The 26168-nt window shown below is 34.8% G+C and overlaps 1 protein-coding gene across 1 annotated transcript; it reads right to left on the reverse strand.

The window, feature by feature from the left end:
* Nucleotides 1–3230: 3230 nt before the first annotated feature.
* Nucleotides 3231–17971, reverse strand: LOC581172 (angiopoietin-related protein 1). Its single transcript, XM_781185.5, has 3 exons — nucleotides 17592–17971; nucleotides 9809–10080; nucleotides 3231–6719 (listed from the first exon to the last, which is right to left on the reverse strand). Exons 2-3 carry the CDS (start codon nucleotides 10074–10076, stop codon nucleotides 6049–6051), a joined length of 939 nt encoding a protein of 312 aa, XP_786278.3. The 5' UTR covers nucleotides 10077–10080; nucleotides 17592–17971; the 3' UTR covers nucleotides 3231–6048.
* Nucleotides 17972–26168: the final 8197 nt, after the last annotated feature.

Consider the following 26168-nt stretch of genomic DNA (forward strand, 5'->3'; position numbering starts at 1 on the left):
TTCACTACAAGTTCCGCTACTAGACTTGTTAAAAAGGATGTGGTTTTGGAAAGGAACTGTTCTATTTTCACACAAAGTCCCAGATTAACGGTTCATCTCAAAATGTCACGCTGACGATGTTTGATGGCAGGCAAAAGGGAAAAAGAAAGGGCGTTCATTACCCCTGCTTTGTTGCGCTAGAAGGAAGGTCTCTGTTTATATTGGAACATTGATGTGTTTCTTGTTGCGGTAGCATAGCTAGCTAGCGCCTCAAGCTATTTCTTGTATAGCTTGCCTGAATGATGTCTCTCTTTCTCAAGTCTCTTTTTACACCAGTCTTTAGGCCTGTCTTCATCAGCTCGAGTTTGCCAAATAACCTGCTATTTTCAGACTCTGTATATTATCCCGAAGCTCAAAATTGCATCTTCACCAAACTAATATGCTCATCACAAACTAGCCCGGACGGGCAAAAATAGCAGGATATTTTGGAAACAACACCAAGATTTCTCAGGATATTTTCTTGACCAAATATCCGGGATAGTTAAAATAGCGGGTTATTTGGCAAACTCGAGCTGATGAAGCCAGGTTGCATTGCATTTCAGCTGATGTCAACTTTGAATTTGAATTTGACATCAGCTGTGATGGCCGTGAAGAAAGAGATTTGTTATATATCACAGAACTGATAGCTTTAGTTCTTTAAATTAGCAGTGATATATATACTTCCAAGCATTTATGCTTTCTTAGCAGTCAGGTAAAATAACCACCACTATATAGATATTAGTATAACTGAATTGCAATTAGTTTTTTTTTCATCTCAAAACTGCTTACATACTGTGTTCAGGACTACCTACCAACTCTACATTTACTTATATTTAAAAGAAAAGAAGATAAAAGCTTATTTTTAGTGGGTAGTGTAAAGAAATTGTTTTTACAAATATTTATCCCTTTTTATTTTGGGATGAGAAACGAGCGAGTTAACATGAGGACTCCCTTTATGTGGAATAGAGGATTTACCTACAAGAAATAGATTTCTATTGTCCTATGGAAGACACACCTAAAAACTTGTAAAAGGGTCAAAATGTTGTATAAAATCATGATTGAAAGCTTTCTTAAAAGTGTGGTGGCAAAATGTTCATTATTTTTCTTTTTACTTTTTTTGAATTTTGCACCTGGCAGTTATTTATTCACCCCATTTGTTGAGTACAAAATGAGGGCTTCAATTTTTACTTGTAGAGAGAAAACCACAAAGACTCTTTATCTGGCATTTTGCACATACTGTCATAAACTCATCTTGCTGCTAAAGATGAATTTGAGATAATTTTGTTAAGGCTTACAAATCCCTGATAAGGATTTTTACTATATCCTCTTCTCTAACAACAACCCTAATTGAACAATTCGTGAGTTACGAAAAACACAAGAAACATTATATTTACAAGGGGTATGTATAATTCAGATGTTGACTGTATGTATTGTTATGCTAGCTGAATAGGATGTTGGTGAAGGAACTTGTATTTAATTGAGGAGAGAGTATCTGTATGAGTAATAGAAGTAAGACAGGATGGTTTATATTGTCACCTTGTTGTGTGATAACATTGTCTGACACACATACCTCTATATCAAAACATCCTACATGTACGTGGCTTTAGAGAATTCATTCAACAGGATTTAATTTATTATATTTTGATTTGATACCCCTGTCCCATTGTTTGAAGGACTTTAAACTTTGTCTTATTGTTAGTGATATTAGAAACATCATTGTGGTACATTTCATGTTCTTCATAGACCTCCCTCTATCTTGCCTACTGAACTCATTCACATTCCCTTTTTCTCTCTCTTTCTCACACACTCTCTCTCTCTCTCTCTCTCACTCTTCTCGAAACCCCTTCTTCTCCTCTCTCAGTCCTTGTACATATTATATCATGCTGTATTTGTACTTCTCATACACCTGTAAGATACACACACTATGTGTAAAGTCATCTATTGTAACATTTGTATATATATATATATATATCGTGCAGCTTTCTTCAAATCGTTTTTTGGAAGCCAGTAGGGCGTTAATTTATATACTTTTGGATCCAAACAAATCTTCTCTTACTCTTTACAGTACTGGGGCCTACAGCTTTACAAGCTTGCTTTCATATACATGTAGGTCCCATCATATTTCTCTTAGTTAAATCATTACTCCATATTGACCACTTATCTTTGTTATTTATTATGTATTATTGAAAAAACAATTTGTATTTTATTAAGGATTGAAGAATTGTTATTCTTTTTATCTACTGGCTAATCTGCTGAAATTTATCACACAGGTTTTTATTCCTTAGTCACACCACCAGACTGAGTCCATACCGACTCCAAACTAACTGATTCTTAGCCGTTTGGGGTAATGTAATTTTGTTTTGGTCTAGTGCCAGTCTGGTGTCAGTCTGGTGTGGGTGTCAGTCTGGTGTGGGTGTCAGTCTGGTGCCGGTCTGGTGTCAGTCTGGTGTGGGTGTCAGTCTGGTGCCGGTCTGTTGTCAATCTGGTGTGGGTGTCAGTCTGGTGCCGGTCTGGTGTCAGTCTGGTGTGGGTCTGGTGTCAGTCTGGTGTGGGTGTCAGTCTGGTGCCGGTCTGGTGTCAGTCTGGTGTGGGTGTCAGTCTGGTGCCGGTCTGGTGTCAGTCTGGTGTTGGTCTGGTGTCAGTCTGGTGTCAGTCTGGTGTCAGTCTGGTGCCGGTCTGGTGTCAGTCTGGTGTGGGTGTCAGTCTGGTGCCGGTCTGGTGTCAGTCTGGTGTGGGTGTCAGTCTGGTGCCGGTCTGGTGTCAGTCTGGTGTTGGTCTGGTGTCAGTCTTGTTGGTGTGACTGGAGTTTTCTGACCCCTGACCCCCCCCCCCCCCCCCTCAACAAACAAAAAATTATAACTAAATTCTCTATTATACAATTTGTCGAAGTTTTATCTTGGCATATGTAATCTTCAAATGGATCTGTTTCCACAATGTAGGTTTTTCTTTAGTTCAAATATTATACATGATGTTATGAAAATAAATGTTATTCCATTTGATATTATGCATTACATTACTGTTTACAACCTGTGTTTTTAAAAAGAGATTTTAAAAGAGATTTATGAAACAGTTAATCAAAATTGCATACAACTAGTTACTATACACTGCACTCTTTCTGCAATGAACTGTAGAGTATTCTTCACTCTCACCTGTGCCTCTGGTTTATGAATCCTAAAATTAGATTGAAAAAAAGACACAAGATAAGATTTTTGGTCATATTTTAGCTTTATTTTGAAATGTCACAATGTTTATAATAGATATCATACAACATTCACCACACTTCTCAAACAAACTTGATAATTCTATCAAGTAGAAAATACAATTGATGTTCAGTCAAAGCAGGTTCCTTACAGAACAATTCAGAGAATAAATCACTGATCGAGATTCAAACAAAGACAAAATTACTTTTAAACATCGCTGCAAATGGTTAGTTATTAACATTTTGAAAAATTAACTTAGCAATGCTTTGTTGAAGTGAATACATGTATAATTTGTGATAAAAATTTGTGCTTTATTTTATATAAAGGCATTTACGATAATGCTTTTATGGTCTACCTTATACTACCGAAAGGTGTTATATGAAATAACAAAAATTAAGGATGTATTCCTTACCTTTTTACTTTTATCATCATCCTATATTCTATATCTTTTATGTAATTTGTTATATTTTTGTTGAATAGTTTGGACTCAAAGTTGATACAACACGCTGTTCTCCTCTGTCATTTAATTATAATCCTGCATTTTAAACAAAATAATTTTTATATCAAAATAATTACCTCATCACAACGCATTATAATAAAATTTTGAATAAACTCCAAGAAAAGCTTTCATTCATAGAATACAAACTGCTTCATTAAATGAAAAAAAATATTTCTATATTAATTGAAATCAGGTGAATAACTACCAAGATCTATGAATTAATCCACTGAATACAAGATTTTGAGGGTAAACAATAGTGATAATACCACAATAGTTAATTACCAAATTAGCATTGTGACTAAACAAAAACATCTGACTCTTCATATATAAATCTATTATCAAAAGAGTAAATATGATTACTGTGGCATAGTGTAAGGTTTGCAATCATTTATTTACAATCAAATATATAGGACAGTATACAACATGGCCAATAGATGCCTCAAAATGGAATACTGATTATGTGGATAAAGATACGTTAGTGTTAAATAATTACATTTGGAGTATGTACAACTTATCTGAAAAAAATCTTTCAACACTCTTACTGTGAACAAATTATGAGAATCAAAACAATTCTTGAAAGAAATATTAGCTGGATGACTTGGTTTGTGTAGAAGAAATAAGAAGGTTAGATGTATTGATTATATCCATTCATCTCATATGAATTTTAGAAGTAAAACCAATGCTTGAATAAATTATCAAAATTAAGAACTAGGCCAAAACCTGCTCAAAATGTAACTATAATCTTACAATTATTCTAAGTATTGAAGTGGAATAGTAGAATGTAAGCTGAATCTACAGATTTATTTTTTAATTTTTAAGATAAATGAATTCAGTAGTGTCATGCTACCCAAATAACAAATATGTTGTCTTTAGTGTTGAAAGTTTGTAAGCAATTTAATGAGCAGAATGTAAGGGAATAACATCAAGTTATATAATTATGAAATTATCATTTACATAAAGATGTTATCTGCTACATTAACACCAGCTGCTTAAGTTTTTTAAATCTACAGTGTATCAGCAAACCCCAAATTATATTAAAAGAGAGGATTTCATCTTGTTGTGCAACAACCTCTACCCCTCCAACCCCCACACACATTCTCTCTCTCTCTCTCTCTCTCTTTCTCTCTCTCCTCTTTCTCTCTCTCTCCTCTTTCTCTTCTGCTCTCTCTCCCTCTCTCTCATACTCTTTCTCTTTCGTTTTCAATTGTTGACCTAAATACTCCATGAGAAAATGATGAGGAAGCAAAACTATGTTTGTGAATATCCTACTGAGATTTTTGATTTTTTCTTTTCTTTTCTTTTCTTCAAAATCAGAAATGTAAACTTGTGGGAAGCCAGCTCAGTTGGTGACAGCTTTCCTTGAATGATAAATAGTGCATGTAGAGATCAGTCTCTTCCCACATTCAATCTTATGCAGAGATACACTAAAACATTAAGACTTTGAACAGCCTGCTCAAAAGCAGCAGATCACTGATGAAATGGTGAAAATTTGACAATTAGTATCCATGGAGATAGAGTTGAATAGTAAGTTGAAAAAAGTTCACCTTGTACATGTTTGTGTAGTGAAATGTTAAGCTAGTTGAAAATCAGAAGGAATGTTTTCTGGTCCAAAATATAATTCCTCCAGTTCTTCTCATTTTATTTCCTTGACCTTAGGATGAGCACAGAGTAAGCGTGTACCCGCAAGATGACCTGTTTGCACCCCATAGCGGTGGTATGAAGCCCCTCTACACACCTAAAGCTCTACCTGCATCCTTCGCACCTTACGGGGCATGCTTAGAAACAACTGGATATAACAGCTTCTTCTACGGAAACCAGGTAGGGTTTACATTATCTTGTTAGCTGGCCCAGATTTTTCCCAGTTATGTGATGTGTCATTCTATGCTGCTAAGTGATTGAAGGCATGGAGTTGAGACCCACATTCCTGATGAAGGTGAGATGGGGGATGTGAATTATATTCTTCACTATTTTTCTGCCGATCGATGCGTGTGAAAGAGTGCATTCAGTTAAGTAAGAAATTTGGTGAAAATTAAATTTTTAATTGATTTATTTATTGAGATGAAAGTAGTATCACACTCATGTTTCACTCCAGTTTACCATGGAATTTGAACCAACATTATATCTATTTACAGAATGGATCATTAACAGGTTCATTTACATATCATAGCAAATGCTACTGTAACAAAGCTTTTTTTGAAATACAGGATATTTTGGCTAATAGCAAGTTGAAGGTAGACAAAAATACTGTATTTACAGGATAGAATACACTCAGCATAAAATGGGAATGAAGACACTTTTACAATTGTTTTTGATTGTTCTGAAATGTCCTGATTATTCCCATGGTCTTAGCATCATTTTAGTTGCCTTGTAGGAGTAGAACGGTGGTCCATCTGTTTCTTTCCATTCAATGCCATCGTCCCACTCTCCACCGTATGTACCATCCTGATAATACAATCCATTGAGATTGGATCTATCACAAGCCTGAAACCACCATCCGCCATGATGTACAACAGCACAGTTTACACCTTCACTATCATCATTGTCTTTATCCGTCGTCGTAAACTTACTCCCGCTGTGATAGGTCAGTGCATCCGTCGCGTTCCCTCCTAGAAACTCCTCGATTGTCATTCTAAAGTCGTTTCTTTTGCTATCCACTTCAAAACCGGAGTAATCAGCGATGTATTTCCTGTTGAACCAGTCCGTCACTTCAACGCGTAGGATGTAGTTATACTGCATGGTGAGGTGGTGAAGGAATTCATTGCCCAGCCAAAACTCAGAGCTGACATTGCCGAACCCTCGTGAGTAGTCGCGCCAGTGACGGTTGAAGTCTTCTGATCCATCCATACGTCTTTGGAAGACTGTCCATCCGTAGCCCTCTTTGTCCATCTCACAGTAGATAGGTAAAGCATCAAACTGACCTCTTGGTTTGATCATATAGACACCACTCACAGCTCGTGGTTCTCTTCGTCGCACTTCATGGCAGTCTAGGGGTGCTGGACCAACTACAGAGAAAAACAAAACAAAAAAATAATAATAATACTTTAAAAATCACTTTCTTTGACAAGCAAATATGAGACAGATCTTCCATCTTTGTTAATTCTAATCATAGAAATATTGGATAATAAGCGTGACAATGAACAATTTTGCTGCATACCTTGCCACTTGTGAGAAATAATGAATACTGAACATCTCTTGATTAAACTTTTTGCAAAATGGCAACATAGTTTATGTTTTCTACTGATGATGAAAACTTTATTTAAAAATATGATTTATTTCTGAAACAAGTTGCCAGAAAGGAAAGCAAGCATATAAAACGTGTAAACTTTATTTTTTGGAAAAAACGGAAAGGGGGTCAAGAAAGGGAAGACCAGATTTTGTTTCCCAAAGCAGCTTTCAGATCATCCCAAAGCAGCGAGTTTAATATCTTTGACATTGTGTGATATTGTGTACATCTGTTAATTGTCATCCTGATATATGAGTCACGTCCATCACAGACACAGTCAGAAATTGTTGCCAACAGATTTTTTATTTCTACGCTTGCAATTCTGTGCCCCTTCTGAAGGAGAGCCATTTTGGTCTATCGCTCTCTTGGTTCGATTTCTTTACATTTCTGATTACTCATAACACTATATGTCTTTTCAACAATATTCTCTGTCTTCTTCAACTTGTTGCTTTTTTCTTGAAGATTGACTATAAAGATTATCTACATTATTTACACCTGTAGGAACTTCAAAGTGGCGCAATATCCTGGGCCACTAATCGTCACAGGAAACTTTGTGGGAAGTTAAGAAATTCCACCTCCAAAATATGAGTTCCTGTTATTAAGAGGAACTTTCTGGTAACGCTCTTATATTATGTTCCAGAAAATAGAACTAAGCTTTCTAAAAATCAACTTTTTAACTTTAATTTTGTATAACTTATTTTCTGTAATTCTAGTTTCTATCACTTAGTTTTCCATTTCTAACTTGCATTTCTTGTTTTCTTATACCAATATCTATTTTTCTTCAGATCTTATATTTGATAGAAATTTTCCAAGAACTGTATTACATATAAAATGAAGTTTCCATTAATTGCTTTCCTTTAAGCTTTAGGGAACTTTGTTTCTCTTATTTTCTTTCTACTAAACTACTTTCATAGAATGAATATTCTGGAACTAGCTGTTATGTGAACCCAGCCACCTATAGACTGTTTGCTGAGCCAGACAATAGTGAGATCATCTCCCCACTGCCCCTCAACTTTTCAGCTTAAATCTATAAAAATGTTGGCGACTAGGATGTGTTTTAATTACCAGTTTCCCGTTGATCTAGGATTGCTATTGAACTGGCAGATATTGTGCACTAGTGTATAGTCATGCATTGTGCTATGATTAATATCACTCATATTCATCTATGATATGTCACACTACACTAATGCTTTTATATCATGTATACATTATAAATGTAACTATGGGTACGTTTTATAATTCTTGGAAATTCTTCAATGGGAGCAGAAATTTAAGATAAAAAAAAAATAGTATTTCGTTATTGGCTCTTCCAATAAACTTTCCCCCATATACTATTTGGTAAGACAAAATGGAAACTTATACAATGTACATGCCAGCACATAAAGCTCCTCCATTTTTGTTTTATTAGAAGAAGAAGAAAAAAAAATAACCCCAAGGATATGAGCACCCTACTTCAGCATTGTCATGAAGCATATGCAGAAAGAAAAATGATTTTCATAATAATAATGTATTTTGTTATATATTCAAATTTATTAGACTGTGTAGCCTTTTATGTTTCATGAGAAGCCTTGGTTTTCTGCATATTAGAAGTGTCTGCAAATGGCTGAGAAGTGAGAAGTATATCCAATTTATTTGAGACATAAGAAGAATGCAATACCTGTTTAAATCTTCATGAAAACTATCCTATCTGAGTGTTTCAAAAACTTACAACCATACCCAGTAGTATCATGTTACATGAATATGAAAGATTAATGCCTACTAATAGGAGGTTTATATATTTTTTTTATTAGATTAATAAAACTTTTCTGAAGTTCAAGTGAAATTTTAAGAATGAGTTAGAAATAGAAGCTATTTCTATTTTATTGCTCCAACTATTAAAGTATAGTTATAAAATCAAATACTACATCCAAAAGTACACTTCCCACGTTTGACATTATTTCAAGAAAGGTTTTTACAGTATATGTTTTTTGTAATTGCTGTGACAATATTTTCATTTGAAAACAACAAGTGATTTGTCGATGTGTGACTTATAGCTAGCTGTTAGAAGCAACACATTTGTTCAGCTCTTAGGGGATTCTTTTTCAAGTTCAAGCTTGGCTCTCATGGGAATGATGTTGATTGAATGATTTTTTAGCTTCACACAACATTTGACTGTAACCATGAAGTTACGTGACCGTTCCATTTATTCTAGCCACTCTTCATAATTGTTGGGACAATATCTCAGTTAAAAACAACAAGTGATTTGTCGATGTCTGACTTAGCTAGCTGTTAGAAGCAACACATTTGTTCAGCTCTTAGGGGATTCCTTTTCATGTTCAAGCTTGGCTCTCATGGGAATGATGGTGATTGAATGGATTTTTAGCTTCACACAACATTTGTTTGTAACCGCTAAGTTACGTGACTGTTCCCTTAGTATAGCTTGTTGTTTTATTTCAAACACTGTGTGATGCAGTAATCTAGTCTTTGAACTTGCTTCTTTTTTTTCCTTTTTTGGGTTTTGTGTTAGAAAGACATTTCAGAAGCATATTAAAATACAATATCCAAATCAAATTTCTTTCAGTGTTGTTCAGCTTTTTCTTTTTTCTTCATCACTCAACTTTTTATTTAAAAGTTGAATTGTTATTTTGAAGCAATCTTGCCATAGTTTTCCATGTACAGAAGAAAGTGCAGTGCAATTTCAAAAGTAGCAAATGGGCAACAAAATCTTTTCTTTTCAACCCATTTAAGACTTATCTGGAGAAGTTTAGGGTTGTATAATTGATAAAGAAGCATGAATATTTCTGATGGGTTGATAAGAACGTTAATACTTTAGAGGCAGCCCCCTTGTCATGCATGTTAGATCAGAATTATATTAATTATTTGACCTACCTATTCTATGGATTGATGTAGTATCTGAGTAAGTTCCCTCTCTGGTTTCCAAAGTGATGATTTGTTGTTGTTTAAGTTCATCCATCTCCTGTTGTAGTCTGTTGAGTTTATCTACTACCAGGTCCAGAATGGTCTGAGTTCCAACCTGATAGACTGTGTTAGAGAGATCATGTGGTGTTCTATCTGCTGGTCGAGCCTTACAGATAGCTGAGAGTAACACCAGGAAGGCTACTGGTAGGAGCTGTGTTCTATTCATCCTCAATCTCATCCACCTGTAAAATACAACAAAATAAAAATTTAAAGAGTCAAACATTTGATAAGAATAAACCATCTCTCTCCGAAAAAACCCTGATATCTTAACATAGTTGTGTATCATTTAATGAACAAACAAATGTATAAAAAGATTTCTTCAACTTTTGGAGATTAAAAAAAGTCAACAGTTTGTTCATGATAACCCTTTTTCTAATTTCCAGCAATCTTTTAGGGTTTTCCATAGCATAGTTACTTGCCACTCTCATAGGTATTCTATTCTTTATTTTGTTAACCCCTTGAATAATGTAATCATATTGAAAGGGGGACACAACCATATCATCTCTGTTCATCTCTGAACCATTGTCCAGGACAAGTCTTGTACAGAAGTGAGATTTGAATGGTAGATGAAAGAATGATACTCATTTTTTATTCAGCGCAGGATTATAACATTTGTTTTGAAGTCCTTATAACAAAAATTCATTGGCATATAATATTGTATCAACAGAAAAGAAATTGAATTTGTCATCACTATTTTCATTAAGTGCATCTATTCCCTGATATGGGTTATTACTTAATGGTTATGTAAATTATTTGATTAAAAAAAAGTCATATCACTTAATGGAAAACACCCTGAAAGGCTAACTGAAAACATTTTGAATTCATGATAAAGTAATGTATTCAACTGCAAAGTTTGAGTTATTAACTTTATATAATTAAAGCCGTACTGTCCTACTTGTAGCTACTTGCTGAGCTGAGTTGATGAGATAGCCACCTGTCAGTGACCTCGCTGTGTGGTCTAATCCCTCCTAGCCACACTAGTGTTGATAAGCTTTAAGGTTATATTGTGAATTTCTGATTGAAATATCTTATTCACAATTTTGTCTATAATAATATGAAAATGTATTGTTTCTATTCACAATCTGCTTGAGCAATATTTGTTTTTGAAAGTTGGCTTTAGGCTTTGAATGGAATGAATGGCATTGAATTAGGAAAGAATTTGATTACGTTGAATATCCTTAAATTGTATTAAAATTTTTAAAGGACAGCCAAGTGATCGAATCATGACATTGATAAGCGTGCATAATATGAAAGTGACATCTCCCTGTTAACATGTCAAATCATATTATAATTTCACATTCCTATCTTTTTAAGGAGAGACAATCGAGTAGAGAGATTTAAAATAATCAAAGTGTAGCTGATAAAGACATGGACAACAGATATTTTTTATCTTAACTGTATATTTATATAGTAACAGTAACAGAATAACTAACAAAGAAATATAGATATGAACTTTAAACTATACATTTTTTGCAACCTAAAGTAATTTATTTAATATGGTAGATAATATAATAAATGTCTTTATTCTTGGAAAGGCTTACCAGTAATAATAAAAGATCAAAAGTAAATAATCGAAAGAAAAAAATCTCATAAATAAAAAGTGGTCCAAATTATCTAAGAGAATCAGAAAGAGAGTTTGAATTTATAAAAAAGAACATAGAGTAAAGGAGCCCGTAATCGGCCAGCTCCAGTTTTCGGCCGATTGGTTGGATGCAAGGTGAAATCACTCTAAAATACATCGCATACTAATAGCATAACACATATCCCACACATACCATACCATGCCAGTGTCACTGAAGAACCACATTTGCAATGGAAAATATATCCTAAAATATCACATTTTAGCGATGTAATCGCCGGTCCCGCTACCCAAATCTGAAAAATCGAGTATCTTACGCGTGTCTGTAAGAAATATGGGTACCATAAAATGAGCTTTATTTCAAGTATTTTTCAGATTTAAAGCCCGATTTTGTGCTAGTCGCAAGCTTAAAAGTATCTCATCGCATGTATTAAATCAATGCAGCCGCACACCGCGACGCACACACGATATCTCTGTCTAATTCAGATTCCAACTTCCGATCACCGCTGTGCCCGTCTTCGGCCAGGCGAGCACCAGGGAGCTCCGGCGTGGGATCCTGCTCCGCCCGGCTGTGCTGTACATCAGCGCGGAAACGCACGGCGCGCGCGAGCGCTTCCTATTGACTTTGTACATGCGGCCGTAAACTGAAACGCTCGGCCGATAACGGGCTCCAAAACAGTGAAAATTGAAATGAATATTGTCATGGCAATTCGTGATTTTTTTTTGTTTAAATAATAATAATATTTGCTTCATGATTTGAACAAGAAATGATAATAAATAGGAAGTAAAGAGTCCTAAAAATAGGATTTTGTCTTAAGTGGCCGAAAACGGGCTCCTGTACTCTACTATGTATTAAAAGAAAAAGAAAAAAAAAAGAAACCATAAAAAATATCCAGTATCCCAAAAATAGACTCTTATTATGTTCAAGGGAGAAAATGGAATCACATAATGGAGACAACATACATTAAAGAAAAAGAAAAAAACATAAGGGTGTATTGGAACCATGTGGAGGTGTAGATATAAACCTGAAGACTCTTTCAGAGAAATGTTAATTTGTATTTTGCATCATCGATGACCAAACAAAAATAGCACTTTCAGCAAGATAGCATTGGTGAAGACCGAAGAGAGAAATCGTCTCAGCTCTGTGGGTTATTACAGGTGTAAGATATGGGCAGTCTATCTCATTCATTAGCAATTATGATCTATAGTGTCAGGTCGGGTGATGAAAGTAACAGTGCATGCTGGGAAGCATGTGTGGCTGTGGTTTCACCCATGCGGGTACGGCGAGGGAGCCACACATCATTATGAAAGGAAATAATTGATAACACCCCAACTGTATCCCCGCTTAAGAAGAATATACCTACCCGTACCCAAAAATGGATATGTGTATGTATATTAAGATACACTAACAGGTGCAGTTTGGATTGTTATTCAAGTTATAAGTATAAATAGAGGAACAGTCGTCTTAAATATGAGTATAGTTTGCATTATTGAAATTTGATAGTTTAATACAGCGACCTGTGACAATTAGGTGAGCAGCTGTAAGTACATGTACAATCTTTTAGGCCTTAACACATCATTTTTAGGGATAGAAGTTTGTAAATTTCCTGTTCATTTCCTGTAAAATATAGCATGCTTTATCACTTTAGCAATAATATAGCTATGAGTTGAGCAAATTATTTGAAAATTATGCTTGTCTTGGCCATATGCATAACACATGTTTATATAATGTCATTATGGGCATTTTTCTTCTGATTTTGAATGTGTTTTTTAGTTTGTTTTAGTCTTGGTGGTACATAAAACCCATCCAACGCAGACATGATAACCTGTTCATGTTTATTATTTGTAGTTACTACATGTAGAACTTCACCTAAGCTTTAAACAAATTCAATACTACAATTTGCCAGCATGATCTATATAAATTATACAAAATATCATAATTTCCAATTATTTTTTATGTATGAAAATAGGTAAAAAGTTTTCAAAATATGTGTATATACTGCATATATTTATAAGAATTATCTTTCCAATTTTTTTTTTCACTTTGGCTAGATATAAAAGGTATCTGAGTCGTGATATAAGGTTTTCAGGCCTGATAAAAACCTGACTTACATCGGTTTCCAGATTTTGTTGATTTTTTCCTGATTTTTTTTTCTTCCCTATTTTATCCTGATTTTCCCGATTCCCCCCTTATTTTATCTATTCTTCCCTATATTGCCCTATTTTCCCCCAAATTTTCCCCAAATTTTCTTACTGGAAAGGGGGGAATGTAGTTAGATGCCATTTTTCCCTGCGAAACTTTTTTTTTTTTTTTTAGTGCTCACTATCACCCCTGGGTTCTATTAACTCTGTCTATAGAAATCGTCTTTTTATTGTAACTGTAAGGGAATATTTAATGCTTGCGGTGGTTATTCATTTAAAGCATAATGAATGTAGTGATATTATTGCATGGCTTTAACTATTTGAAAAACAAAACATTTGATTACAAGTATCACTTTGTAGTTTCAGGAGCATTACTAATTTGAACAGGTAATTATTAGCGTGAATTAAACAAAGGTTTATATCCTGTTCTAAAATAGGGAGAACACATGATCTGTCAAGGAAATAATCATTAAACAATTAGCTATTATAATGTTCAGGATCAATTCATTGTGTCATTGTGGTGTAAGCTTTATTTGCAAACAGTTTGGAAAGGAAGAGAAAATTATTAGAACATGCTTTTTCAAAATATAGATGACTCATTTCTGTTGATGTAGGGAATGGCATTTAAGAACTTTTTTTGTGTGTGATAAAAGTTCATAAATATGGATAGTTGAGTATATTCAAATTAACCTGTACATGTATCTACTTCAGTTACCAACATCGGTAGCAATCAATGTTCCACATGCAGTAATATTGAACAAATCCATGAAATTTACAGTATGTTTTTCTCATGGTCATGCTAGCACTTTTTGCTTCTTATTTAAAGCAAGATTTCTTATCTTTATCATGCATCAGATTAAAAATACAGTGCATTTGTGTAGTAGGCCAAATAAAGCTATTTCTTTCATATTAATACCTAAAACCTTATCATTTAAATGCAAGGTATTTGTAGAAAAAGTCTCAAAAAGTTACAAAAATATATATATATATATATTTGCTCATTCTTTTTTAATATAACTGTATCCAGAACACAAACCATTTGGAGTGCCTGCATTTCCAAGAAATCATAGACTTAATGAATTTCTTACATATAAAATCATTTCTGAACATACAGTTTTATCAATGAGATTTTTTTACATGTTTGATAAATCCCCCGAAACAAGTACTGATAATTCCCATAATTGCCATAAGAGAGAGAGAGAGAGAGAGAGAGCAATCTATTTAATGAAAACATTTGGTTGTTTTGATCAGAGGGATTACCAATGTATTTTATTGTCCTTTCATGACTTTGAAACTTAATATGAAAACCAATAATGGATTTGTTTTTGGACAAACTAAAGAAAATGAAACAAGAAAAGAAGGGAAAAAAATATATATATATATATCTTTACCAAACTTTTTACATTGATGAAAACTGTGTATTACCTTTAGCTTTTCAACAACAAAATGATAGCGTTTGGCAAGTTGTTACTGAGGAAATGTATTTCGAATATTCAAAACAATTGTGTAAGATATAACACATGTCTATGAGAAAGAGTAACAAGCTATATATTCAAATGACATATAATTTTGAACTGCTTGTGTTAATAATATACTTTTTTCCCTAACTTTTTAAAGAGATAATTGGTAATGACAATGTCTGTTTGGAGCCAGAACAGGATTAACTCATATATACTTTAATACAGAGTAAACGCCCTTCTGTCTCTAAACAAACAATAAGCACCATTGAATATGGTTCAGATGGCACCATCAGAGCTGCCAACCATTCCGTGTTTGCCGGAATTACTCCGTTTTTTTCCTCCAAATTACGGTACTACGTTTTTTCTTCATAAAATACGTTTTTTAATAAATTTTTAAATTTTTTTTTTTTAATTTAAATTTTTTTTTTTTTTTTTTTTACGTACCACATGTCAAACAACTGCCTTTAAATGGTGATTTGATCACGAATTCAATAGAAAACTTATTTTAAAACATACTTGAAGAGAAAATATTCTCAAAAGAAAATAAATGCCGATAATACCAAAATAACCACCAAAAAAATTACCTGCTTGTATGGAAAAAACAGCATGATGAATGAACATTTCTGCATTGGAAGTGTGTGGCGCGTGGTTGTAAGGTTCTTTTCATGAATTTCTTTTTTTGGCTTGAAATTCCTTTTTTTTTGCCATCATGATTCCTTTTTTTGGTCGCACAAGGTTGGCAGCTCTGCACCATGTACTTCTTAGGAAAGTTATAAGTTTATCTAGCTATCCAAGAAATAAATCAAACTGAATAATCAATAATCAAGGATCTCAGGCAGCTTTCTGAAAATGACAGGATCAGGAAATAGTATTCATCTTTTGTTTTGGGGCTGACTTCTCTTTGATTGGAGAATAGCGTTGAAAAGAGCCATAACTAAAGCTCTTTGACTCGCACTCATCAGAGTCACACGCAAGAATGAAACAGAAAGCCGAAATCGATGATAGTGATGAGTGCAAGTCAAAAACCTTTAGTTATGGCTCTTTTCAACGCTATTCTCCGATTTTGTAGTACCAATCATCTTCTCTTTGATTGTAAGCAACTGAAATACTTGTGCTTTGATTAAGGAATGAACCCTCCATGGGCAGTGTTGTAAAAAGCAGTTGAATAAAGAATACCTCTGATTTAATACACCTTCCATGGATTCCAGCTAAAGGTATCTCTTATGTTTCTGTTCTTCAAGTTAAAGATGAAGTTGAGTTCTGCATGGTCATACGATTGCATTGTGAAAGAAACGATGTGGAATCGACCAGAAAAGGTTGATCATCTATCATATAAGAATTTGTGTGTATTGCAAGGTTCTGGAATCATCAAAATTATAAGAAATTTGGCCAAGTCTTGGTAAAGTTAAAAACACTGTACACAGAAAGATGTATGTGGAACTACACAAACACGTGGCGTAAAAATCCGGGTAGAATTTTTACGATGTTACATGACATATTCAGAATATGAAGGCATTCGAAGAGCCATGCTTTTCAGGGAACATGTCTTATCTGATGTTCTTCCACACTTGCATAATAAGAATGAAAACGCTCACAAATTATTTTTCACCTCTTCCCAGAACTCAACATTCTCTTTAAAGAACATCTAGTGCTTTCAGTTTTCATTTGAGTTTCAGTTGTTATACACTCACACATTTTTTAGCAACATCATGTTTTTGTTCATGATATCAAAGAATAGAACATGCAAAGGGGAAGTCAGATTAGCATAAAGGAAGTGCTATTTATAACTTTAAATCTAATCCCATCTTCTTATGACCTTTTTTAAAACTAAAGATAGCAAAGATTGATCCGCTCTTTGCCTGTTCACACTATGGACATTCATACAAAACTCGTGTAAAGAAACGTTGTATAAAGATACACCGTATAAAGACATGCCGGATAAAGAGTGATCGTGTAAAGAGACGCCGTGTGAAGAAGCATCATATCAACAAACTGGTTTTGATGAGTTCAGTTGACATGACAGCCGGCCATGCAATCATCAGTGCGTGCTCGCGAATAAGCCCCGCCCAGTTACACGATTTGCGTTCAATGGGACATTTAAACTAGAGCGGGATCCTGATTCTTCATTCAGTTTTCTTCTTCTTAAATGCTGCCCAAACATGCCTTTTGTTATATGACGTTTTGTTATACGATGCTCAGACTAGAAAAAAAACGATAATTACATATAGTGTAGGTATACAATTCTCATGAAGCTAAACCTTGAATACGTAGTCTGGATGCAGGCTCTTTACTCAATCTAACTTGTGCCAACTGAAAGACAGTTGCATGGCATTTAAAGCGTGTTAATGATCTGTAAAATGAACTTTAAATGGCAGCAAAATCTGTCAAGTATACGAATATGGTTCAATTATGGTAGTGAAGTATTTGTAGTTTTTGAGACAAGAGGTTTGAAATATCCTTCAATAATTCCAAGATTTTGAAGCTGAAAGCAGCAAATGCTCTGACCACTTGCCTGTAATATCCAGGGGAGAAAACTTCAACTAAAAAATCACAAGTAATCCACTGATATTTCTCCAAATTCAAGGCACCACGATATGAAATTTAGTCTGTAAGTCAAAGAGTAATACAAAGATGTGGAGTAGTCCTGCCTTGTTCAGAAAGGCAATATATTTATTGGGTAGATGAGCAGAAATAAATCCAAAGTGCCCAGATTGGCACAAAGTATGTAAGAATCCAATGATCTTAGAACGGAGGTTTGGTAGTCGCAAGTGAGCCGTGTTAATATCTCAGCCTAACCACGCACATCTAAAATTATACATGTGCCCTTTTAGAAAAGACAACTCAAATCGGGAGCTTCCATGGAGAGAGAAAGAGAGAGAGAGAGAGTGGGTGCAGGTGACTTCACAAAGTATATGTCCCACCCACTTTCTGCCCACCATTCAAACCATCACTTCCTCCACATAAGCTCCGCCTCTTTAATTATTCTCACCAGGCCTTGCCCCTTCTCGTAGACCATACTCACAGGTGATTGGCCAATACTTTATACTTAGAGTACATGCATATTCATAAGTGTGAAACTTTTGTAGTAGGTTGTGCATGTGTGTGTGCGTTTAGCTATTTTACACTGAGATGATTTTGGGTGTTCATTTGTGTGTATGAGAAGTGTGTTCGACCAATGGTCAATTGATTTAGGATCTAAGCATGGGTGATTCATTGCTTGGTTTTCTGATGGGGTATTTTATTGAAGAACTAGAATTTCCCAGAAAGTGTTCATCTAAACTCTTTCATGAATAATTCATAAGCTACTATTGCTGTGGGAGCGAATCATGACAGTGAATTGCTCATGTATATTCATGAATTATACTTTGCACCTGTCTTGGTGGACCATGCATATTTTAATTCCTAACTATCTCCATTATTCATAAATCCAGCATAATTATTGTATAAAGCAAGTCATGATTCCTGTAAAGTGATATTTCATCCTATTTAAGGATTCTTTGTACCAAAAAGGAAAGTCGGTTGAAGTTGATGGATAATTTTTTAGTCTAAACTGGTTTTATGACTAAATGATTTTAACCCCCACCCCACATTAGTATGATATCCAAATATATAGTTTTTCTTACTTCCGGAAAGCGCTTTATTTTCAGCGAAGTTATAGGCTGGTGTTATTATATTCACTAAATGACATACCGGTAGTAGAGACACGGTTTCAGTTTTCTGAGCTATTCTAGTCTCTCAAGGATAAGAAAAGTATATAGTAAGGCCTGATATACCTTTTACAAATCATATTTTGTTTCAATCGTTCTAATAGTTGTGAGTAATGTTGAAGGGGAATCTTCCAGAAGGGATACTGTCTGTATTACAATCCACAAGCATGGTAGAAATAGAGGGCTAAGTTGATACAATTGTATGTATTAATCATCGAGGCCCCCTGCTGGTGATAATTAGAGAGAAGGTCAGTCACAGGAAACCCAACGTCCTGTGATGTCATGCCAATTGTCATTCTCGTTTTACCGAGCACAGATTCTCACCCAGGCCTCCCGTCTCTGGCCTAGCTACCAGGGCTTCTAGGAGCGTGTACATGATACACTCAGGCTAGGGAATGCACAGGCAGGCTTAGCATGGTATTGGCAGCGAATTAACAGTCATTATCTCTTCTTTCCTTTGGGGAGTGCGGTTTAAAGAAATTCTATGTTGCCAGTCATCTGGGGGATTAAAATGAAATGTACAGTAGAGGTCAAAGGGGTCATTATAGAAACAAGACATACAAGTGGGAGGCTAAAGGGCCTGCAGCTACTCTAGACATTTTCACCTTTTCAATGTTTGGGCAGCTATTACCTTAATATGTTGGGGCAACAAGATTTCAACTGATACCTCTTTTATGCCAAATTGAGTTAATACTATAACGATTTGCATCACCAGCAGCTGTCACAGTCATGAAAACTCTCAATGGACACTCATCTGCTAAACTTAAGAAACTAAAAAGTTTATATAACTGAAATAAGAGAGGACCACCCCTCCCCTCCCAATAGACTGTAGTGTTATGAAAACCATTAGGAAAACGCAAAATTTGATTTCAATTTCCAATCATAAATATCTTGATAATCAGACAGGCAATCAGGTTGTAAAAGTCATGGGGTTCCTGAGTGACCTAAAGGTTTATAATTATCATTGCAGCATGAGCTATTTATTCGGCAAAAGATTTAAAAAAAATTAAAAAAATGAAATCATTACAAATGAAATCATTATACATGTAAATACCAAGATTGCTAAAATAAGTTAAAAACTTGTAAACAAGCAACCCCAAACATAAAAACATACTGTACAGATACAATACAATACAAAACAAAAAGATAAAATATGATACAATACAATACAATACAATACAGTACTAATAATGTTACATACTAACAAAATATATGAATCAATTATGTATTTCAATAAATCAGTGAGTGGCAAGTATTGTTCTTTTCAGTTTAAGTTTAAATGTGTTGTGGTTCTTAACACCCTTTAAATGACTTAACTTGGAGTTCCATTTATGAGGACCTTGATATCTAATTGATTTATTTTGCAAAAATGAGTTAGTGAATTTAGGTAGAAGGAAGTCATTCTTTTTTCTCGTAAATGAGTGGTCATCCAAGTTCAAATGAAAACTGTCATAAAACGTTACTGGTAACATATCATTTTTGAGTTTGTACATAAATAATGAAGTCCCTTGAGAAAGAATATCTGAAAGTTTGAGTAAATTTAAGGATTTAAGCAATGGAGAGGTGTGCGCCCTGAAGGAAGCGTTGCAGCACAACCGAACAGCCCGCTTTTGAAGTATGATAAGGGGCTCTAATAATTTATTAAACGTTCTCGCCCACCCGAAATTACAATACATTAGGTAGGGATATATGAGTGTATAGTATAAAGAAAGCATGGTAGAGGATGGTAGAAAACTTCTTAACTTACTCATAACACCGACTTGAGATCGAATCTTCTTGGAAATTAATTCAATGTGTTTTCCCATGTGAGTTTATTGTCAATGGCAAATCCTAAAAAAATTGCAAATTGTACCTGGTCAATACAGTTACCATCTATTGTCAGATTAACATTTTCAATTAAAGTATCATTTTTGTTGCCAAAGTTAAATATCATGAACTTTGTTTTGGTCTGATTAATTTTTAGTTTATTTGCGAGAAAACCAACTAGCAGCCTTTTGAAGTTCAACATTGGCTTCAAAAAATTAAGTCATTCAAGTTTTTACCAGAATAGAAGATGTTTGTGTCATCGGCATACAGTACATAATGTAATTTCTTTGAAGACTCAACAATGTCGTTTAGGAAGAGCAAAAATAATAATGGGCCCAAGATACTACCTTGAGGAACACCTTGCTTCATTAATAGCAATTCAGAGTCAGATTCATTATATTTTACAAATTGTGTTCTATTAGACAGATATTACTTTGGAACCATTCCAATGGAATGCCTCTAATTCCATAAAAACTTCGTTTTCTTCATAAGATTTTGTGATCCAAACAATCGAATGCCTTGCTAAGGTCTACATACACTCCTAAACCTATCTCTTTCTTTTCATAAAATTTGTACAAAAGTTTGGAAGCAAAAAGTAAAGCTGACTCCATTGAATAACATTTTCGAAACCCAAACTGTTCCGAAAAAATAATTGAATGCTTATGAAGGAAAGTAAGAACGAAAGCAATGATGTTGGGCGATAGTTCGATAAACCATGTATATTACCTTTCTTAAACAAAGGAATGACTTTTGAAACTTTCATTGATTCTGGAAATGATCCAGACATAAATGATAAATTAAACACATGGGTTAAAATAAGAAATTCACTTCTTAATAACGTATGGTGACATATCATCAACCCCACATGAGTGTTTATTTTTCAAGGAAGAATATAACTTCAAGATCTCATTTTGATCTGTTGGTGAAAGAATCAAAGAATGTGTTACGCTGGTTTTCAAATAGTCAAAAAAGCATCCAATGGTCTGGGGATTATCAAAACAACCAGCATTAACGAAAAACAAGTTAAATGCATTTGCAATTGCTTTTGGTTCAGTAAGCCTTACACCATCTTTACGAATGAATGAGGGTAATTTTGATTTACTATCTTTACCAAGCAGGTTGTTCAGAGTTTTCCAAGTGTTCTTTTAATCATGGCGATTTGATTCAAGCTTTTCAGCAAAGTAGTTCTTTTTGGAGACACATATAATGTGAGTAAGTCTATTTCTGAAAGATGTATACTTTTCTTCACGGAGGGGGTTTTCAGTTTTAAATACTGCTTATACAAGCGTTCCTTTCTACCAATGGATTTAAGAATGCCTTTTTTAATCCAGGGTTTTCTTGATGATCTACGTCTATCCTTACCAAATATTGTTTTTGAATGCTTTGAAATCATCTTTTAAAAATCTTGAATAAAGGTATCGTTAGCTTTGTTGACATTGGTTTTGGATGTTACCAAAGATCAATCATACAATGCTAAATCTTCACACAATGAGTTTAAGTCCATTCAGTGTTTAACTTGATTCGCATTGTTCCTCTTCAAATGGGTGTGGTAATTTGATGGTAAAGAGTTCGTTACTTGAAAGATGGGAAAGTGATCAGACAAATCTGAATACATGATTGGCTTATTCAATACGTTTGTAAAGATATTATCAATACAAGTTGATGAGTTAGTTGTTACATGAGTTGGTTTCGTGATAAGTGGGAGAAAAGAGGAGGAGTACATTGTATCGATAAATGCATTGGTATCCGAATGAAGGGCGTAACTAAGTAAATCAAAGTTTAAGTCTCCAGCAATATAGCATTGTTTATTCTCTTTGTTAACTTTACCAAGACATTCTCCAAGATGGTCATTAAACTCTGCACTACAAGTATCAGGAGATTTGTATACAGTTCCAACGATTAAATTCTTCCCTTCCTTTAGGATTTCGATGAAAACAGTATCAATATTTGAAGTACAAAAATCCAAATCCATCCCTGGTTTGAAGGTGACATTGTCCCTGATGTACATACACACATCCTGCCTACACGACCAATTCTATGTTTTTGAATAAGTTTGCAATTAGGCAAACTATAAAACGAATGTGGGTCTCCCTTAAACCAGGTTTCCGTAAATGTGTATATTGTGAAATCGTGGTGAAGTGTACATGTACATGTATGTAATCTTGAACATGAGAAAACTTTGATATAAGACTTGGAGCATTCAAGTGGAAAAATCAAAATTGACCTTCTGATTTTCTATTATTAATGTTAACATTGAAGGTGTCATTGAAATAATAATTACAATAAAAAATATGGTCATCTAATAGGGAACTCATCACTTCATTCAGGGAGAAAATATCAAATTGTAAATCATCATGTCATTAAGAAAGTTTTTGACTTCACTTTTATCAAGTGTTATAGAGATCATATAGTTTTGGTTTTGATTTCTTCAACTTTAGGCCTATTTGATGAAAAACAGATTAGGCTCATACCTGTTCAGCAATCAGAAAAAGAGCAAACTCTACACATTATGATATTTTGGGTCTTTCTTTACCATTATTTACAATTTGAGAATTGAAAAAGTTACATGGATTGTAATCATAATTTTGATCTATTACTGTTTGTACATATTTGTTACCTTATATACATGCAGGCTTATATACCCATTCAGATAAATTAATAAAGAAAAAAAAAATTTCGCTATCACCAATAGGCCTATAATGCCAGGATGTAGCCTCTCTTGGGGCTGAATTTTGAGCTACATCCGGGACTTAGATATTCCCTGTATACTGCGGCTCCCTCGTGGTACATACATTATGCATGCGCAATGTAGGGGGCATTTTAATGGGGCTTGAACGTTACATACAGGCATTTTTAATAAATTGCCGATTTCCACATTATGTATCCCATACATGTACATATCCATTCCTAAGCATGAGATCAACCCCCTGTCCACACACAACATTTTCCGTGATTAGCTATACCGTTTCGCGATAGTGATACCGTTTCGCGATAGTTTTACGATGAAATTGTGTGTGTGGACGCTCACTAACGATACGTCGTATAACGAAACTAGTCCAACGAAACGCAGGTTTGGGCATCGTTTCGAACTGAAACTCAATAAAGAATCACGCCTAATCACGAAAATGTTGTGTGTGGACAGGGGGAGTGTAACTAGTGTAACTAACTGGGCGGGGCTTAACGTGACCTCGAGCAAAAGGAGACCAAACTGTAGAGTTTCAGGATTACTTTCTTCTGTTTATGGACATCCTTGAATTTATACGATGATTATTTATATGAAGTTTCTTGTGTGTGGACACTTTGAAATTTATACTATGATTCTTTATACGACGTTTCGTTATAGAGTTACGGGATAAATTGTTTTGTGTGTGGACACGCTGCAAGAACCCTACAAAGTTTTAGCCATATATGGTGCTGAAGGCACATGGATTTTTCTCAACATTTTGTGGATAAACTTCATGTTTACCTTGATGGAAAGAAGGTCAGCTAGCATACATTCCATGAGGCTTGAGAGGCATTGACTGAGTGCAGGTAGGTAACCTGAGCGCTATAGGTCTGTCCTCATCAGCTCGAGATTGCCAAATATCCCGCTATTTTAACTACCCCGATCGCAATTTATCCAGTTAACTGATTTGCGTCTTCATCAGCCTGAAGTTGCAATTAGCGGGATATTTGGTCGAGATAATCATCCAAAGATATCTTGGGATAGTTTGCAAAATATCCCGCTATTTGTCCGGTGCGACTTCACCAGCCCGAAAACTCGCACTATGCGCAAACGTTGAGCAAAATATCTTGAGCTAATTTCTCGAGCTCGAGTTTCAAGTTTGGAGGTCGAGTCTCGAACTGATGAAGACGCAATTTGTAACTTCAAGATTATTTCCCAAATCAGAAATAGCGGCCTATTTGGCAATCTCGAGCTGATGAAAACATACCTAATGTCATATCAAGGGCAGCTAGGCTGGCTGTCACATACAGGTACCTGATAGAACCATTGACTGGGCTTGATATGGGGTATTTGGGTAAGGATGTTAGAAGATCTTGCGGTTTATGTATGCGTGGGCAGCTTTCTATTGAACTCATGGGATTGCTATGATGCTAGGTCTCTTTAGAAATACTTTCTTCAAGTTCATGAATAGACTGACTCGATACTTGAGGTTGGAATGCTCCACACTGACAGACGCCCACGACACAAGTTTGAAAATGTGACATAGGGCTCATGTATACAGGCTCTAAAAAGTTCACTCCAGACCCCCTTTAAAAAAAAACTTAGTGTGGAGCCCCTGAATAACCTCAGTATGGATAAACATTTTCATCCAAACAGAGCTATCACTACAGACATTGCAGCCTGCATGCATATTTAGCATACTGAATATCAGCACTACTTTCAAATTCAAAGGTTGTGTATTACTCTTTTTCTGTGGAGGTCATTATTATCTAGTTAACAATATTCTATTCTACCATATTTTTTTCATCTTTATTCTAAAATTTAACTTCATTAGATGATTCTTGGAAGAAAGAAAAAAAAAGCTTTATTACCATGCTGTTTTAACTTGGAAATGATAGAACAGAAACAGAAATGTAGTAGCCATTATTTAGAAGAAAAAAAATTATCCACTGTGTGTGGCATGATGTACGGACTATTTATCTTCCTTTATGAGTCGTTCAACTTCTGCTGTTAATCTATCATTCATAAACCTACTCCTTGATCTTTAACATCTGGTTCATTTGAGCAAGACACCATGATACCTCTTTCTCTTTCCTTTACTCCCACTCATCCATTCTTTATGTCAATCTTTGTCAGTAGATCACCTCCCTCAGTTCCATTCTCCCACTTCTCTTTTTTGGCTTTACATGAAAACCAACCCTGATAAATAACTACTCTAGAGAAAATCAAAAAAAGTAGACTGGTGAAAGTTTGTATGAATCAGGATAAGACATGACAAAGTTGGGCAAGGCCAAGGTAATCGGTCATTTGATGTCCTCAAAATTACCAAGTACTGTGGAGTCATGGACACAAACTGAAAGCAAATTTTTGTTCTGATCTAAGCCCTAGAAGAGCTTGTTAAATTAATATTATAATCAGATAAATGCTTTGATGTGGTCAGTGTCACATATGAGATGAAATATCTTGGACTTGTCCAGTGTTCATCAAGTTATAGGTTCCACAACTAGTCATTACCATTTGCTCTTCTACACTTTAATTTTTTGCTATTGCTCCTCCCAATTTCATTTACCATTCCCCCATTTTCTCACCCCCCCCTCCCCCAATCTTCCAAATCGTCTCCCCTTTTCTTTCTCCCCATCCTGCCCTCATCTGTCTGTCTTTCTCGCTTTCACACTTTTTACTGTTAAATTACTCATTTTTCATTTCAAGCTCTTTTTTACTTTCCGTGTTTGTCCCTCTCAAACTCCTTCACAATCGTTGTCTGCGCTATCTTACTCTCTTCATATGGAATGTGTGAAATGGAATAGTCTGAAATATGAAGCATGATATTATCAATGAACAGTCAGTTCAGGGTTATTTTTCGTACTTTGACTGATTTATGGTGATAAGAAATCTCTTTAGAATGGAAGAA

Source organism: Strongylocentrotus purpuratus, unplaced genomic scaffold, assembly GCF_000002235.5.
Source record: "Strongylocentrotus purpuratus isolate Spur 01 unplaced genomic scaffold, Spur_5.0 spur5_scaffold_4, whole genome shotgun sequence".
NCBI classification, from domain to species: domain Eukaryota; kingdom Metazoa; phylum Echinodermata; class Echinoidea; order Camarodonta; family Strongylocentrotidae; genus Strongylocentrotus; species Strongylocentrotus purpuratus.

Coding starts and splice junctions, on each gene's coding strand:
- LOC581172 (XM_781185.5), bottom strand. CDS start 10,076: ATGAGATTGAGGATGAATAGAACACAGCTCCTACCAGTAGCCTTCCTG. Junction 6,720..9,808: donor TACATCAATCCATAGAATAG/GTAGGTCAAATA, acceptor TTTTCTCTGTAG/TTGGTCCAGCACCCCTAGAC.